The sequence below is a fragment of the Ananas comosus genome, linkage group 13 (genome assembly GCF_001540865.1).
Source record: "Ananas comosus cultivar F153 linkage group 13, ASM154086v1, whole genome shotgun sequence".
In the NCBI taxonomy this organism is placed as follows: Eukaryota; Viridiplantae; Streptophyta; class Magnoliopsida; order Poales; family Bromeliaceae; genus Ananas; species Ananas comosus.
This window is the reverse complement of record NC_033633.1, coordinates 2,933,979-2,952,080: the sequence shown is the minus strand read 5'-3', so window position 1 is coordinate 2,952,080 and position 18,102 is coordinate 2,933,979. Positions and strand designations below refer to the sequence as shown.

Below are 18,102 nucleotides of genomic sequence, written 5' to 3'. Positions count from 1 at the left end.
ATAATTCATATTTTAAATAAATTTTGTATATTTTTTTTCTAATTTTTACTCTTTTTAATTCGTACTTATGTTCAAGAGGAGGAATTCTACACTGTCACACTTGCACCACGTCATCAATAACAAGCCAATCACATTCCTTCTTTTCAAATAAAAGTACAATAAAAATACTTTTTTACAATCATGATGGGACATATATTTTTAAAAAAATTAATTTGATTGGTTTGTTACGCCACGTCACTAATATATCCGTTGCATTCTAGAATTTTTCGTTCAAGAGACCTTCTCAAACCTTCTTTTTTAAAAAAAAAAAAAAAAAATTGGGCTCCCTGAGTGCCAGCTATACATGTTCTACACCCGGTTCACGCATAACGTGGTACACGAATATCAACGCAGAGGGTTGCAATTCCGTGCGCCGGGCGCAGCAGAACCCGCACAGTTCAAACCAATGAACGCCGTGCTCCCGCGCCCCTCAACAGTGGCCTCTCATCTCCCCCGCCCACTCCCCTTCCTCCACGTGTACACGTTAATACACCAGTTAGAAGTTTTTATTTATTTATTTAATAATAAAAATTTGGAAATTTTGTACTCCCATTGACACGTCAATTTCTGGGGAAACCCAATCCCACCTCTGTTTGTTGAAACCCCATTTTGCCCCTTGGGTTTTCCCTGCGGTGGTAGGTACTGCAAGGTCATTTCCGTCATTTAACATCCCTGCTCCTCCATACAAAACCCCATCACGCCTCTTTTACTCGCATCCCTCACACCCCTCACAAGAGAGAGGGTTAGAGAGAGAGAGAGAGAGAGAGAGGGTGAGAGAGAGAGATCGGGGGGCGATGGAGAGCGATTTGAGGGAGAAGCTCCTGAGGGAGGAGGAGGGGTTGGATCGTCCGGCGCCGGAGGGGCCGGCCCCGGCGCCGGAGGCGAAGGAGGAGGAGGAGGAGGTGGCGGAGGGGGAGGAGGAGGAGGGGATCAAGAGGAAGCTGGTGGAGGAGAACAAGAAGCTGTGGGTGGTGGCGGGGCCGTCGATCTGCACGAGGTTCTCGACGTTCGGGGTGACGGTGATCACCCAGGCGTTCATCGGCCACATCGGCGCCACCGAGCTCGCCGCGTACGCCCTCGTCTCCACCGTGCTCATGCGCTTCGCCAACGGGATCCTGGTACGCCTCCGATCGCCTCAAATCTCCTCCGATCCTTCCCATCCTTCGATCGATCGTTCCCCTCCGCGCACTACTAGCGATCGATCGATCGATCCATCCCTAGTCCCCTTCGTCTTCCTCTCCTTCTCTCTTGCCTCGTCCCAAACCCGATCGACCCTCGGAGGAGCGATTCTGAGTGAAAAGTGTGCTCACGTAGCCCCTGCAATATTCCTATTTCACGATTTAGTCCTTAGGCTTTTAAAACTTACTGCCTGACCAAAAAAGACTACGGATTAATGAAACGTATAAGTAAAAAAAAAAGGGCCTAAATCGCAAATTGTGAACATACGGTGTCGGTTCGTGCATTTCACCGGAGAATATACGAGGGCTCTCTAGAATAGTTATCACTTACCAGCCATTTTTATATTTTATTAGGAAATTTATTTATAAGGGCACCGTCGAAAGCGTTAACTCAGCTAATTTTTTTTTTTCTGTAATAAATAAATAAATGAATAAACGGTTTGGATGAGTAGAAGTCGTCGACGTGTTTAGTTTCCATATCCCAACGCATAAAGAAGTCGGCGACGACTCTACTTTCCAACGCGAGAGTCGCGAGAGCTTTTGAACTACTTTGGTGCAAATTTTCATTGCGTGGACCGGTCGTACCACGTGGTCCGTCGACCGGTCTGGTACTTATGCAACACGTAGTCGTTATTAGCGATTGTCCTATTTCTCTTACATTATCTTTTCCAACAACTGTAGCCACGTGTTGGGTTTTCATTGGCCCGGTCTAATAAGTGAGCAAGGGAAAATTGCACGACACGATGGAGTTATTAAAATATTAATTGTGTGACACGGTGCAGTAGTTAGAGTATGCAATAACTTTAACTAAGTGGTTATCTACATGATAAGATCCAAATTTATTAGTTACCCTAAAAACGGTATTTTTGTCTTTCTCTTATATGATTGGAGTCTCACGGAGATGTATTTTTTGTTCTCGTTTTCATGGGTCGGTTGCAAACTTTTTTTGAAAAAAAAAATAAAAATAGAAAAATTAGTTACTGCACTAAACAATACAGTTTTGATTAAACCTAGGGCTATATGTCTCATGTCTTCAATTACGTAAAATTAAGTGAAAAAACAAATTACGAAATACGCAACTAAATATGCTTGACTAAAATATTCCAACAAATTTATATGTGCGTATATAATTTACTCTTTGCTATGGGAAAGTTATCGTTGGTATTTTGAAGTTTAAAATGGTGATTAAATTACTCTGTTCATATTTATATTCTATTTTTTTTAAAACTTATAAATGATTAAAATATAAAAATTAATTTAATATCTTGTTCAACTTACAAATGATACATAAATACTCACATGGCAAGAAAAGAATTATTTATTTAATATAAATTTATTAAAAGTAATTGTATTTTATTTTTTGAACTAAATTTATTTCTAAATGAAATAAAACGAAGCGGGTAGTGTGCTACATATCTCTCTCTCAAAAAAAAAAAAAAANCATTGCGTTTCGTGTGGTGAGAAAGTATGATGAAAAATATCATGTTTAGTATATCGCAATGAATTGGCTACGATATATTTTTTATGTGCTTGTCGAAAAACGTAGAAGTATATTTTTACATATTTTTATTTTAAGTTTATTTTATCTCAAAGTGCTACAGTTTTAATACCAAAGTAGGTCTAAATATAAAAAAATCGCTCAAATTTGTATTTTAAAAAAAATTATTTTTAGTAATTTAAATTTTCTAAAAGATGTAGCTGTTTTCACAAAAAATGTGTAGCTCTGTTTGTTATCACATTATTTTAATGTGTTCTTTTCTTCTCTTTTTGGCTGGGTGGGTCATAACGGTGACTCGTGAGTGCCAGCTATAACGGTGGGTACGGGGCAATGGTCGCTGCTCCGGAAAAATAAATGCCTAGAAACTAGGGTTTCATGTACCGCGTCAGTGCGATATAGCCAGGGGTTGGACCCGTGATTACGTGAATGATGATTGCAGCCTGTGGACTATGGAGTAAGGAAGCCAAGCTTTCATAATCTTTTTATTCTTTGGCCTCTACTCTCTACCACTATTCCCATATAGGCGGCTTTTTGTTTCATAGCTAGTGGGGTCGTTGTTGTTGTTTTAGAGCATATATATATATATATATATATATATATATATATATAGAATTGAGCTAGAATATTATCAAACGAATTTTTTTTGCCATCTATCTGTTTTCAATAATGGAGCCTGCAAATTGGCGATCGGCACAATTGAACATGATCTATACCACTTGAAATGTTTAGAAATTAAATTTCATACATTTTCGATATTATTCTCTTACCCATCGAATGGACACAAAAATGAACGGCTGAAAATAAATATTCTTTAAAAAATAATGATAGGAGTCTTGTAGTCAAGATCAAGAGTATAGATCTTATTTTAAATAGTTTAAAAAATTTTCTAACAAAAATTCAATTGATTTTGATATCTTTACACCGTTAAACGAGAAAACACCTCATATCGACCATTAAAATTACAAATTTTGAAACCCTTTGATCATTAGGCAAATGATGTCGAAAAGATTTCAAATTTGATTTCTAAACACTTCAAGTGGTATAGATCATGTTCAACGGTGCCGATCGTCAATTTGGAGGCTCTATCATAGAAAACAAATGGGTGGCAACGGAGCCCGCTATCGATAGTATTCTAGCTCAACTCTCTCTCTCTCTCTATATATACATATATATATATATATATATATATATATACACACACACTTATGAATTGATAATTGGAAATTTTCTGACCCGCCACGTAGCGGCGGGCGCAAGGGAGCGGGCGGAACGGGCGGGGACAACTTTAAATAACAATATTTAATTCTATATGTCGGCCCACAATCCATCAATATAAAAGAGATTCGATTTAAAATTTTAATTTAAATTTAATAAATTTGATTTAAAATTTTATTTTTTGTATGTGATAAGAACATACAAAATAAGAAAGTTAGAAAAAGAAAAAAAGCAAGAGGAGAGAGAGAGAAGAGGAGTGGGTTCACAGGAAAAAAAAAAGTCAAAAAAAAAGCCTGCTCCGCGCCGGCTCAAGCTCGCGTGCTATCCGCGCCCGCTCTCCTCCGTCCCCGCCCGCCCGCTCACGTCCGCCCTTCATGTGGCGGGTCAGGGAACTTCCGATTTCCAATTCATAAGTATAGAATTAGAAGTTTCCTAACCCGCCACGTGGCGGGTGGACGCGAGGGGCGCAAGGGGTCGGGCGCGAGCGAGCGGAGGAAGCGTGGGCGGCGCCGCAGGTGCGGCAGTGGCGCAGGGGGTGGGTGGGTGCTCGGGCAGTGGCGCGTCGCGTGCGCGGGCGCGGACTCGATCTCGCGCGGGCTTTTTTTTTTCGCTTTTTTTTTTTTTTTTCTATGGACCCACTCCTATCTTTCTCTTTTTTGATTTTTTTTTCCTATTCTAGCTCTTCTTATTTTAGAGTATTATGACCACATACCAAAAAATAAATTTTAATTTTAATTTAAAATGAAAATGAAAATGAAAATTATTATTAATGATTTTTGAATATATTGCTTAACTTTGTATATTTAGTTAGTATATTTTATATAATTATTATAATTAAATGTATTTAAAAAAAATTAATTATAGTGTTTTTTATGAAAATAGATTATTTATATCTAAATAATTATAAAATTAAAATTAATATTTAATACATATAATCTAAAATATTTAAAAATTAGGCATAAATAATTATATATTTTAAAGTTTAATTATAATTAAAATACAAATTTATGAGTTTACAATCTGAATCCAAACGGAATGTTAAGATCACTATTATTGTTTGTAATCAAAATTTGCATATCTGATACAATTGATCGTATGTGAAAATGTCTCTAAAATTTTCTTATTTAATTAACTAAAATATATTGTTACTTACTTTATAAAAAATATATTTAATTATTTATAAAGAAGATAAATGAACCCGTTGCATAGTATGGATTTTTTAACTAGTAAATATTTATTTATGAAAAAGAAAAAAAATGCTGTAACTTATTTTCATCCTTGTATGTCCTAACATAGAATCTATGTATGGCTAATTTATTGCCTGTTACACAATTTATGGGTCGGTTTTTAACATACTGGTAACAAAAACAGAGGTAGTAGCCCTGGCACTTCCCTTCGAATAGATGTAAGTTCTCCGTTTTTATTCGAAATATAATACATCTATAGTGTGCAGAGGTGAGCAGGTTTATTTTTGATTTGTCTTTTGCTTTAGATTGCGGTCAGAATTTTCTTTTATATACTAATCACATCAACGTTAGCATTATATATAGGGTTAGTTGCATACATGTTCCCGCAAACATAGTAAATTGCAAATATATTTTTGTGAAGTTCAATTTTTTTAAGTTATCTTTGCAAAGATTCTAATGTTTACAGATATATTACGCTGGTATGTTACCGTTAGAAAATTGTTTATATTTTTAATTTTGTCATTACAAATATGATTCTTTAAAAGTTATAACAAAATAATATAAAAGGGGTAAAAATGTCAAAAATTAATTCGGATAAAGTATTTAACTTATGGTTAATTAAATATTTCTAACAAATTTTAACGGCAAGAATAAATCTAAAAATATTAAGATTTTTACAGCAATAATTTATAAAAAGTAAATTTTACAGAGATGTATTTGTAATTTATTATATTTGCGGGGACATGTATGCAATTAGCTCATATATATATATATATATATATATATATTAAAAAAGTGCCCTTTAAAATTTATCTATAGATGATCAAATGTTCTTGTTGATTTTAATTTTATCCTTTTTTTCTCTAGGGTTTACTGGTGACATTGAATTTAAAAAAATATTTTGTATATTAATTGATAAATTTGAAAATTTTTAATAGCAGTAGGGAACATATAAGCAACAGCGCCTATTAAAAAGAATGAACAAAGGGAAAGTGGGGACTACGCTATACATTTTCAACTAAGTTTGAAACTTTATTCTGAAAAAAGAATAAACAAATATCATGCTCTTCAAAATAAAGAATAATATGTTATATTAAAAAAATATAAATATAATTCACAAAGCGATAGTTTCGTTAAAGAGTGTCCTCGTCCTCGTGTCTAGTTTAAAAGAGTCCTTACAAGTAAGTTTGGTGTTTGGTGGCGAGCAAAAGTAGTAGTTGGGAGAAATAAGGGAGAAATAATAAAAATAATAAAATTAATAATAATAAAAGTAGTAGTTGGGAGAGAACACGTGACGAGTCTCTCTCCAATGTCCCGACTCGTCAAATTTGTTTTTTTGTTCCCTGCATCTGGTGCAACCGTACCTGTGGAGAAAGTGACNTTTTTTTTTTTTTTTTTTTTTTTTTTTTTAAGATATAGGTAGTACGCTACCCGCTTTGTTTATTTTATTTAGAAATAAATTTACCAAAAAATGTAAATCAATTAGAATTCGAATTTAGGTCTCTGGTACCAACCACCAAGTCTCTTATCACTTGCTTTAGAGATGGTCCTTATCACTTGTTCTAGAGATGGTCGTAAAGTGACTTTTTTTCCCACCTATCTATAACAGTATTTTCTTAGTTTTCTGATGTGTAACAACGAGGTATCATAAATATTTAAACTATAAACTATTATAAATCATTTTAATCCGACCATTTAATCTTTCAAATTTTGAATTGTACTTTAACTTCGAAAAGTGAATATTTTTTTATCATTCTTTATAAAAATCGTGTAGTTATCATCACATTTTAGATTGCTGATTCTTGGCTTATTTTAAATTTTGGTGAAAGATGGTAGCATCTTTAATTTCCGATGGGGTGGAGTCCATTATTTGCATTTGAAATGAGATTTTTAGAAAATATAAACCCGCCAATTAATGAGAATTTCCAATCCTATGTGAAAATTATAGAATTTTTTATCAATGCTTCATTCTTAATAAAAAGAACATTCCAAGAAAGTGTCAATGGTATAGCCCAATAATTATTATTAAAAATAATACGAAATAATCATTGTTTTCTAAAAATTTAAGCTACAAAGGAAACAACCATTGTTCTCTCAAAATTTAAACTACTAAAGAATGGTGTTTATAAAATTTATGTTCAATATTTTTTTTATGTCTGGATCGAAATTTTTTTTTAAAGATCTAAGAAGTGGGCTTAATTAATTAATGGGAGGAAATTAAACAATACTAGAAGTTTGGCCATAAAGTAGACTTGAATTAAATAAAAAATGTTATTAAATAACATGTAATAACTGTTGTTTTTCAAAGCAGTAAGTTACTAGAGAGTGATATTTATATATTTTGTATTCAATATATTATTTGCTTATCTTAATAATATTAATGTTTGATATTCGTGTTGTGATTAGGAGAGATGAATCTTGACTTTGTGGGATATGATTTGTTTTGGAAAGATGTGTTTGTGGCTACGAGTATGATGATTGTTCGGATTTGTGGGGCGTACTCTGAAAATTCCAACTTAATTCTTTCACAATAATAGGATGGAGTTATTATAGCTTAAGTTTTAAGAAATAGTGTACGGGAGGGGGTTCGAGTAGGAGTTATGGCAAACGGTGCACAACCGTGGGGGTGCACCGGGTGTAGTACATAATCTCTCGTATAGTTTGGGTGCGTTATGTGGGTGAGGTTCTCGCGGACTCCTTCAGTTAGAAGGCAACAAAAGCATTAATGAGCCTGTGGCAGGATGGTAGTAGTAGTGGACCATAAATACACTGCAGGTAGAACCCTTTACCTCTGAATATTCCAAGATTAATGGTTAGTATGAGAAAGAAAAAAGAGAAATGCTACCTTTACATTCAGTATATTGGTGTACATCTTTCACTTCATTCATCTCAAAATTTATATACATCTTACTAGCGATAGATAATAATATTTTGGACGAGTGGGGTGTAAGATGTACATCCTATAAATGAGTTTACAGATAACGTTGGTTAAGAAAAAATCTTTACTTTTTGTAATAGGTTAGTGGTGTAGAGATTTTTGGATAACAATGCTTTAGGTCCAGATGATATTTTACTCTACCTCTAGATATTCTAGGAATAGTGCTTAGTAAGGAAAAGAAGAGAGAAAAATGCTACCTTTAGTCCCAGTATATTGGTGTAGATCTTGCACTCCCATTCTAGAATTTATATACTTTTTGCTAGTTTTTTGATGAATGGGGTATAAGATATACATCCTATAAATGAGTCTAGAGGTATCATAGCTCTTTTAGTAATAGATTTGTAGCATAGAGGTATTTTGTAGAGCATATATAACACTTTGGGTCCTAATGATATTGTCTTCTAGCTCTGAAAATTTCAAGAATAATGCTTAGGAAGAAAAAGAAAAGAGAAGAAAAAAAAAGCTATATACCTATATATTGGTGTATATCTTATACTTCATTCATCCTAAAATTTATAAATCCTTCACTAGTGGATAGATATCAGTCTATGGATGAGTGAGGTGTATGAATCTACACTACAAATGGGTGTACAAGTAGCATTGCTCAAGGCAAAAAAATCTTTGATCTTTATTTAGTAATAGTTATGCGGCATAGAGGTATTTTTGAAAGGATAATGCTTTAGGTCCTGTCGATATTGTCCTCTACCTCTAAATATTCCAAGAATAATGCCTAGTAAGAAAAAGAATAGAGAAAAATGCTATCTTTATATTCTATATATTGGTGTACATTTTACGCTCCATTCATCCTAGAATTTATAAACTATTTACTAGTGTGTAGATAGTAGTCTTTGGAGGAATGGGGTGTAAGATTTACACTCTATAAATAGATGTACAGATAGCATTGCTCAAGAAAAAAAATCTTTACTTTTAGCAATAGGTATGCGGCATAAAGATACTTTGAGGATAATGTTTTGGGTCCTGCCGATATTGTCCTCTACCTTTGAATATTCGAAGAATAACGCTTAGCAAGAAAAAAAAGAAAAAAAAATGCTATCTTTATCCCCTATATATTGGTGTATATTTTACACTCCAATCATCCTAAAATTTATAAACCCTTTATTAATGAGCAGATAGTGATTTTTGGATGAGTGGGGTGTATGATATACATCCTACAAATAGGTGTTCATATAGCATTGTTTAAGAAAAAAAGTTTGTCCCTATGTGGCATAGAGGTATTTTAGAAAGGATAATTCTTTGGGTTCTAGTGATATTGTCTTTATATATTGTTGATGTATTGGCATCTGTGATGTAGAGGATTTTGATTGGTTTATGCACGTATTTTAAAGTGTCATATAAAATTGTCAACACATTAATAATATATAAGGGCAACATTATAACAAATCTGTAGCAATCCCTATTGAAAAGGGAAATGCTTTTGGTTCGTCAAAATGTTTTCTTTATATGTTATTAATGTGTTGTTAATTTAGTGTGACATTTTTAGAGTACGTGTATCAACCAATCAAATCTCTCTATATTATAGTGCCAACACGTCAACAATATATAAATACAATATTACGAGAAATTTGTAGCAGCACTTTAGAAAATAAATAGTTAGATGTTTTTTTCCTCTTATTTTATCCAATTCAAGAATAGAGCAATGGCCATATAGCTTAGTAGTTATAACTGAGATTTTGAGTACTTATGAGTTCGGATTCTAAAGGGGAAGGCTTCGAGGAGTGAGGGAGGGGGATTATCGGGTGTGAGAGCCCTAAAATAAAGATTAAAGGAGGAGAAAAACAAAATCTTAGAAGGACCCAAATAACACTAGGGGTTGAGCACTCAAACAATTGTTGACAAGAGGGGCAAGTTGTTTAATGCTCGCCTATAAAACCAGGGACTAAGCCAGAATTTAGGCTCGAAGAGATAAAAAATATATAATATATTTATTTTAAAAGAAATTTATAAAACAAGTTATAACAGAAGTTGGATTTATAAAAAATAAGCTTTGTATGAAAAAAAAATTCACTTTGGCCCCTAAAATTTGTAACATTTTAATTTTTGCTATACTATAATTAGAAAATTTAATGCAATTTTTAGTATGATGTTGGACCTCTCAATAGTGCAGTCTAAAACAATGTTGGAGTAAAGAAGTTTGGTTGTAGTGCCACCATTTCTTTGCACATCTAGGATTTAAAAGATTCCACCTTGCAATTGGGTGAACATCACATCGATTATATACAACTTCGTTTTGAATTTGTCCTCCGGGGCGCAAAATGTGAGTTAAATCAAAAAGCTTTCACAAAGTCAATTTGTCTTAATACACGTGATAGTGATTCAAACTTGTCTTATTATTATTATTTTTTTCTTGTGGTTAGATTTTTCTTGTGGTTAGATTCTGTGACAAGAACAAGATTGAGGTAAGTTGGCCACAAATTTCCAAAAATACAAGCGTATCAACTACAAATATCATTCAATAGATCCTCTTCGTTTTCGTAATTTAAAAATTACCTTTTTAAACTTTTTGACAAGCTTTGGTGGAAATGCTATAAACTTTTGTTTGAGTAATTGAGTAAAGTAGCGAACTAACTTAAACTGACGGTGAAGATATGTTTAGAAATTACTTAATCATGCTGCAGTTGGGTTGATTTGGATGGTTGGTTTCTTTTCCCTGGTCCCCTCTTTGCTGATGAAGTCTTTTGAGTGACAACTCTTCCTATTGAAAAAGTGCTTTAATAACAACCGTAGTCATCCTTTATAGGTTGACTACATAGAGAGGTGGACTCTTTCAATTCCAGATGAATGAATGTGATTAAAAGAAAAATGTTGGTTACCACATCCGAGGATCCTATTGAAATTGATATGCTATGGCTTGAATAAATTTTATTAAATTTGGATGTCACATCAATTGTGACCTTCTGGATTTGTATGCTTCTTGAATCCAGAATGGAATTTGGTTGTAAAGCTATAACTTGGTTCCTTGGTCGACCAAGCCCTCCATTTCCTTCAAATATTAGATGACCTGGCATGAATTGAGAATTAAATTTAATTCTAGTAATTTTTGTTGTGGAGCTGCTTGCTAAGGAAATATTTGTGAATTTGGTGAGCTGCCACAATTTATTGACAGATGATAGCTTTTGACATGGCTAATATAATTGACTTTATCCAATCAGTGATAACTACTCATTTCTTGATTCCTTAAATTATTATTTTACATCCGTATCATCATCTAGGATTAGTTCTTCACAATGGTGCTTCAAAGTCCTAGATGTTGATGGTTTTCCTATAATTTGGTTAAACATTGATGGTTTTCCTATAATTTGGTTAAAACACCTCCCAGCTTTTGCCATTAGATTACTTGTGACAGATATGAAAGGTTGAGCAAGATGAAAAGAGTTAATCTAATGAAATTGAGTACCATGCATATATATATATATATATATATATATATATAGAGCTAGGCTACTATACTATCTATAGTACCGAGTTCCGGTACTATAGTATTGATTTTCGATCTTAGGGCGTTCAAATCAACGATCCATACCGTTAAAACTGATCTAGGGTATTTAAAGTTTCTAGAAATAAAATTTTATATTTTTTCGACATAGTTTATTTTATGATCAAACTATTTCAAAATTGTCAATTTTCAACGGCTATTATGACGAGTTTGGAGTTTAACGGTGTAGAAGAATCTAAATTTCTTCAAATTTTGATAGAAAATACTTTAAACTATATAGATTAAGGTTAACATTCTTGATCTTGAATTTAAAAGTCCTATGCTCAAATTTTAAAGATTATTCAATTTCCACCGTCCATTTTGATATAATTTATTTACTAAGTAAACGATATCGAAAAAAACTAAAATTTTATTCCTAAGAAATTCATATACCCTAGATCATATTTAACGGTGTGGATCGTTGATTTGAACGCCCTAAGATCGAAAACAAACACTATAGTACCGGAGCTCGGTACTATAGATAGTATAGTAGCCTAGCTCTATATATATATATATATATATATATATATGTAATTTTCTTATAAGTTATCTAATATAACCCATTTACTCCATATACAATTTTCTATGAACTCGTATATTATTCATAAACTGGACATGAGTGTGATAATCAATCTATACAAAATCTGCTGCATAGATTGCAAGTTGTGACGATGACATATAATAAAACCTAAATTTGCCATGAATTTGTCTACAGTTAACTTTATCAGTTTGATTTATACATTTTAATCTCTATATCCTCTCCTTTTTTAGTTGGGCATGGCAAGTGCACTTGAAACTCTATGCGGGCAATCATACGGTGCGAAGCAATATCACATGCTAGGGATCTACCTTCAGCGATCTTGGTTAATCTTGCTAACATGTGCCATAATACTTCTCCCCATCTTTGTCCTTACCACACCGCTCCTAAAACTGCTTGGCCAGGAAGAATCCATCGCAATAATGGCAGGCACAATCTCTCTGTGGTACATCCCTGTGATGTTCTCCTATGTGTGGGCCTTCACCCTTCAAATGTACCTCCAAGCACAAAGCAAGAATATTATTATCACATACTTGGCCGTTGTTACTCTCGCTGTGCACATTTTCTTCTCATGGTTGTTGACTATAAAGCTTGGGTTGGGTCTAAGGGGAGTGATGAGCTCGATGATATTGGCAATGTGGATCCCGGTATTAGGTCAGCTAGCATTTGTGTTCTTCGGCGGGTGCCCTGAGACATGGACTGGTTTTTCCTGTCTTGCTTTCAAGGATCTCGGGGCAATTATCAGGCTCTCTGTTTCTTCGGGTGTCATGCTCTGGTATCTGCCTTCTGTTATCAAATGCTTCCTCACATATCTATTCTAGAAATAGGAGTTATTCTTACTCAGCTATTGTCGCACATCAAATGATGTGAAGATAATGCCTCGGGCATATAAGAAGTAAGCATATTATTATTGGTAGCTTAGACTTAAGCTTATTGAGCTATACTGTTCAAGCCAAACTAGTTGCGAATCCTATGGGCTAAGTGGATTGTGCGTGTCATAGTTTTCATTTGTAATTACTATATCAGGTTCGGGTTGATACTAATTGAAGAGCTTTTGTTTTTCCTTTGTTTCCCTTCTTCAGTTTGGAGCTGTGGTACAATACCATATTGGTTCTTCTGACTGGGTACATGAAGAATGCAGAGGTTGCAATTGATGCTCTTTCCATCTGGTATTTTCACACTCATTCCATCTCTTTACATCTAAGCTCATCATGTCCTATGATAAGCAAATTCATTGAGAATAACTAACTTGCTGTCAATTGTGTAGCCTTAACATCAACGGGTGGGAGATGATGATTTCCATTGGCTTGTTGGCAGCAGCAGGGTACTTTTCGCTCCATATTCTGATATTTTTTATATCAAGTTATTCTTTTTTTTATTGCCCTTTAGTGTGTATATATATATATATATATTTTGAGAGTGGAAACTACAACACATGAAGTCTGGTCATACATTTAGGGCAACTCCAACTGTTTCTACTATTTTGTTTTCTGTTAAAGGTTTTTCTTCCTTTCTCTTCTTTTACATTAGGGTGCGTGTGGCGAATGAACTTGGAGCTGGGAGTGCGAAACGGGCAAAGTTCGCCATAGTCAACGTGGTTATCACGTCATTTTCTATTGGATCTGTGCTCTTTGTATTGTTCCTGTTGTTCCGGGGCCGGCTTGCATACATATTTACCGAGAATCCGGCAGTGGCCAAAGCAGTTGCTGAACTCTCTCCCTTGTTGGCTTTCTCGATTCTGCTGAACAGTGTTCAACCTGTGCTATCAGGTTAGTTCTAGTATGAAGTTTTTGAACTATCAAGTTGCTTCTTTTTAGTTCTCTAGGCAGTTAGTATATTATTTAACACAGCAGCCTCTCAAACTGTATTCATATTGTTGGGGAAAATAGTACTAAAAATCTGATTGTGATTAATTATCTGACTAATTTTATGATAAAGATAAAATCAAACTTACAAATAAATGCTAAAATCAAGATAAATGATTTGATTGGTCCGGAAGCGTGTATAGTGCTGTAACAAGGCGTATTCCTGTTCTTCGTGCGGGATTTATGGAGAACACTATTCTAAGGTATGACCGGAATTCCTCTTAGGAGCACGAACGCGGAAGAGGTTGACGGAGAAATTTCAACTTCCGGCGTTAAAAAAAAAAACAATCGAAGTAAAAGAAAATAGGAGGTGAAATAAACTTAAAACAAATTTTCTTTTAATCCTTTATTTTTGTTTTTCTTCTCTACCTATACATTACTGTGTAAACAGCATGCATTATAAATAGAAGTGGGAGTTGAACGTTGCTCCACAACGTTCGACTCACATCGCTCTTAACGAGCGCCTATTAAAATGGATGTGTCCGCTCTTTGAGCGGGCATTTCCACTCATATAGGAAATAAAATAATAAAAATATTAATTAATTAAAATAAAAAATGATAATAAATAAGTTAATAAATTAATAATAATAATAATAATAATAAAGGAAGTAATTATGAAATTTTGGATTTTTCACCAACAATATTCATGTTCTGAATTAAAAACATGAACATGTTTTAGGTTCCCCTCTTAAACCAAGAGTTGACAAATCTCAAAGATATTTATAGGTTGGCATCTCCATCATCAAGTGTTCCCTTAGGAACAGCAGTGTTGCATCTATTTTGTTAAAGAACTTAGGGCATTGTATTTGTCCAGTTATTCAAAATCACTAGATTTATATTCGCCACATACTTTCCTAGCCTAAGTTGGCGTTAATTCTCAAAACAGCTTGTTTCCGCAAGAAACAGCAGCCAGGGCATTTGGCAAGCAAAAGTAGAGCCTTCTGGCTTGATAAAAAAAATATGAAAAAAGTGCTTTTAGACCCCTAAAAAAGATAGTATGATTTCAAGAAAAGACTCCAAAAGAGGAAGATCTGACCTAAAGCTGCTTCTGGCTTCAGCATAAGATGCTAGAGGTTTCAATGGAAGAGCTAATTAGGTTTTCTTGAATATCTCTGCTCGAACAAACGCTTCTTTCTGAGTAAATTAGATATAATAATTAAATTCTCCGTCAGCCTTAGCAGAAACTCTGATAACTCTCTGAAAGTCTAACCACTAAAGGAGAGCGATTATGAGAATCTTGTTGAAGTCACAACAGATTGTTTTCAAGTTGTGTTAAAAATTGATAGAATAAATAACAAAGCTGTCTAATTTCCATTTTATTTCAACATGTGCAGGGGTTGCTGTTGGCGCAGGGTGGCAGAGTGTGGTAGCTTATGTAAACATAACATGCTACTACCTAGTAGGAATCCCTCTTGGAACCATGCTTGGTTATGGCCTCCACTTCCATGTTCAGGTGAGAAAAATTACCTGAAAATGTAACTTTGCCTCCAACATGTTTTTAATAATATTTATTAAATATATATTTTCGTGTCATTTCTTATTAGATTGATCTTTTTCGTTAAACTTGTTGTGGGGACAAGTCTAAAACTCTTTTTGTTCGGAGAGTTCCTGTGTTCAGTCCCCAGCAAGCATATTAATGGATTGCATTCCCAAAATCTAGCCTGTTAAATCTTTGTCTCTTACCTCGCATGTCAATCCCACGTGCCTTTCCTATCCTTTCAAACGCACATGAGCATGCGAATTAAGTATTTTCCTTGACTGTTCTTGTCAGATCGATCTTTTTAAGTAACATTATTACTGTCCCTTGTTCCAAGAAAATATATTTGCATTTCTTATCGGAGTTCATTTCATAAAAAATTAACAAGAAATTCCGATAGGAATAAAATACGTTGCATTTTCAACTTTTACCTGGTAGTGAGAGCTGAATTTTTCCTTTTTCTTCTTCTTACCCTCCCTGTTGATTGCTTTGCAGGGGATTTGGATCGGAATGCTGCTTGGAACACTTGTCCAAACTTTTGTGCTTTTGTTCATCACAATGAGAACCGACTGGGAGAAGCAGGTATATTTTCATTCGCAGTACCACACATCTCTCTCTCTCTCTCTCTCTCTCTCTCTCTCTCTCATTTCTATGCCGAATTCCACTATTGGTCCCAAACCTTTACCCCTTTTAACTTTAGTTCGCCAGCAAGTCGGGCTCTGTAACAACTGCTAGTTATTATTTGAATTGAATTTAGTCCACTCCGTCAGAAACCCCATAACTAGAGCTGCCATGTGTTCGGCATTTATTGGTGCTGGCACATGGTACGCGATGATCATCTATCGGTTTTGACATGATGATTTTTTGTTCGAGTTAACAAGTATCTTTTCAAGCGGAAAGCTTGATTGAAAAGTGAAAACCACGGTAAAAATTGGGAATCAGCAAGTGCATTTACCCCTTTTTTCGACTCAGAGATCTGTACAAGCAACTCCTACACCTGCTATGCAAGGAAAAAAAAAAACTCAATACTGTTGGTGAGTTTCGCTTACTACTGTACATTTACAGAAGCTGACTTTGCGAACGGCTTGTGCAGGTGGTTATCGCCAAAGAGCGCTTGAACAAGTGGTACTTAAATCAATCTAAGGAATCGAATGGAAGGAACGGAACTCCTTAAGATACATTCTTTGATACTCTTTACTGAAGCAGCTAATATATCTACATGTATAGGAGCTTTCCACATTCATCTAGTCTTCTTCAACCAATTTAAACTTTTAAATCTCCCCTTCTTGGTGATAATGACACTTCCTCCAATCTAAATGAGCTTTTACTTAATAAGCCCTCTCTCTCTCTCTCTCTCTCCATTTTCTCTTAAGTAGAAGAAAGAATGTTTTGGCTTACGGCTTCGGAGGTATCTGCTTTGTATGTAATTCACCTCAACCCATCTTTTGCTGGATGGAACTATGAAGAGCATTGGAGGTTGTTTTGAGCACGCTATGTCATTGCGTCGCTTCACGCTATGTCATTGCATCGCTTCGCGAGATTTTGATTGAATTAGGTGTATGTTTGTGGTCTCATTTGAGCTTTTTCTTTTCCCATTTTTTGGGGCCATATTTGTTCTGAGAGTGTTCTTCTGGTTGCCGTGATGAGTGGATGCAATGTTGTAATGCCAAAACAATAGTTTCAAGGGTATAAAAGTCATATGATCTTCTCTCTCTCTATCTCTCTCTCTCTCTCCTTTTTATGTTTTGTTTGTGAAAGGTTGGAAGAGAAGAAAAATAGCTGGTTACTGATTATTTGTGCTATTTGGAAGCTAAATTATGCTCTTGGAGGTAAAGAAAATATTTGGCTGCGAGCCTGCGACAACATTGTCTTCTAGAATTTTCTAAGAAACAACGTTGTCTATTAGAATTTTCTAAGAAAAAAAAGAAGGGTAAACTTCAAATACTACCTATGTGGTTTTGCACTTTCTCACTTTAGTACCTTGTGGTTTAAAGTGTTTCAAGTTAGTGTCCTGTGATTTTATTTTTATTTTTTTCTCAATTTTTAAAGCTATTGATTGAACGAAAAAAAATAATAGAATCGATAATAAAAAAATAAAAATGAATCTACAGGATATTAAATTGATATATTTTAAACTACAGTATACTAAAGTGAGAAAGTGTGAAACCACAGAGATGATATTTGAAGTTTTTCTAAAAAAGAAATCCTAAGGCTTTGTTTGGTATCGTGTTTTATTTTATTTTTTTTTTAAAATTTTGTATATCAAATGGGTAGAAGTGAATAGTTGATTGTTTGCAATTTTTTCATCGAAACAGTTTACTTGATAACAAAAAATAAAAACTGAAAAATAATTTTTTCATTGTAAATTATTTTAAATAAATTATTATCTATCACCTGACTAAGATGCATATAACAATATTATAACAAAAAAGAACAGGTTCTCCTTAAGTATATAATTTTTTTTATAATTAATGTTAAAAAAAAATTTGAAAAAAATGGTAATAGCACCAATGGGGGTCTAAATCTATAACCCTTGTTGGCTATAATCTATAATAAAACTCTCCATACTAAGGGCGTGTTTGGTTCGCTTCTTTTTCACCCTGGAATCGGAATCGGAATGGATAAATTCGTTTGTGGGTGTTTGGTACGCGGTTGTTCCATTTCGATTCCGATT

General features: G+C 34.3%; 1 protein-coding gene across 1 annotated transcript; it reads left to right on the top strand.

Moving 5' to 3' along the window:
- On the top strand, positions 781-17,146 carry LOC109719498 (protein DETOXIFICATION 21-like). The gene is made up of 8 exons (XM_020246225.1): positions 781-1,157; positions 12,320-12,861; positions 13,169-13,255; positions 13,354-13,410; positions 13,617-13,855; positions 15,286-15,404; positions 15,924-16,010; positions 16,522-17,146. The coding sequence occupies exons 1-8, from the start codon at positions 834-836 to the stop codon at positions 16,600-16,602; spliced, it is 1,536 nt and encodes a 511-aa protein (XP_020101814.1). The 5' UTR covers positions 781-833; the 3' UTR covers positions 16,603-17,146.

Excerpts from the sequence above, each read along its gene's own strand:
- LOC109719498 (XM_020246225.1), top strand. The coding sequence starts at position 834 with ATGGAGAGCGATTTGAGGGAGAAGCTCCTGAGGGAGGAGGAGGGGTTG. Across the intron at positions 12,862-13,168 it reads TCTTCGGGTGTCATGCTCTG|TTTGGAGCTGTGGTACAATA; the intron begins GTATCTGCCTTC and ends TCCCTTCTTCAG. Across the intron at positions 16,011-16,521 it reads GAACCGACTGGGAGAAGCAG|GTGGTTATCGCCAAAGAGCG; the intron begins GTATATTTTCAT and ends CGGCTTGTGCAG.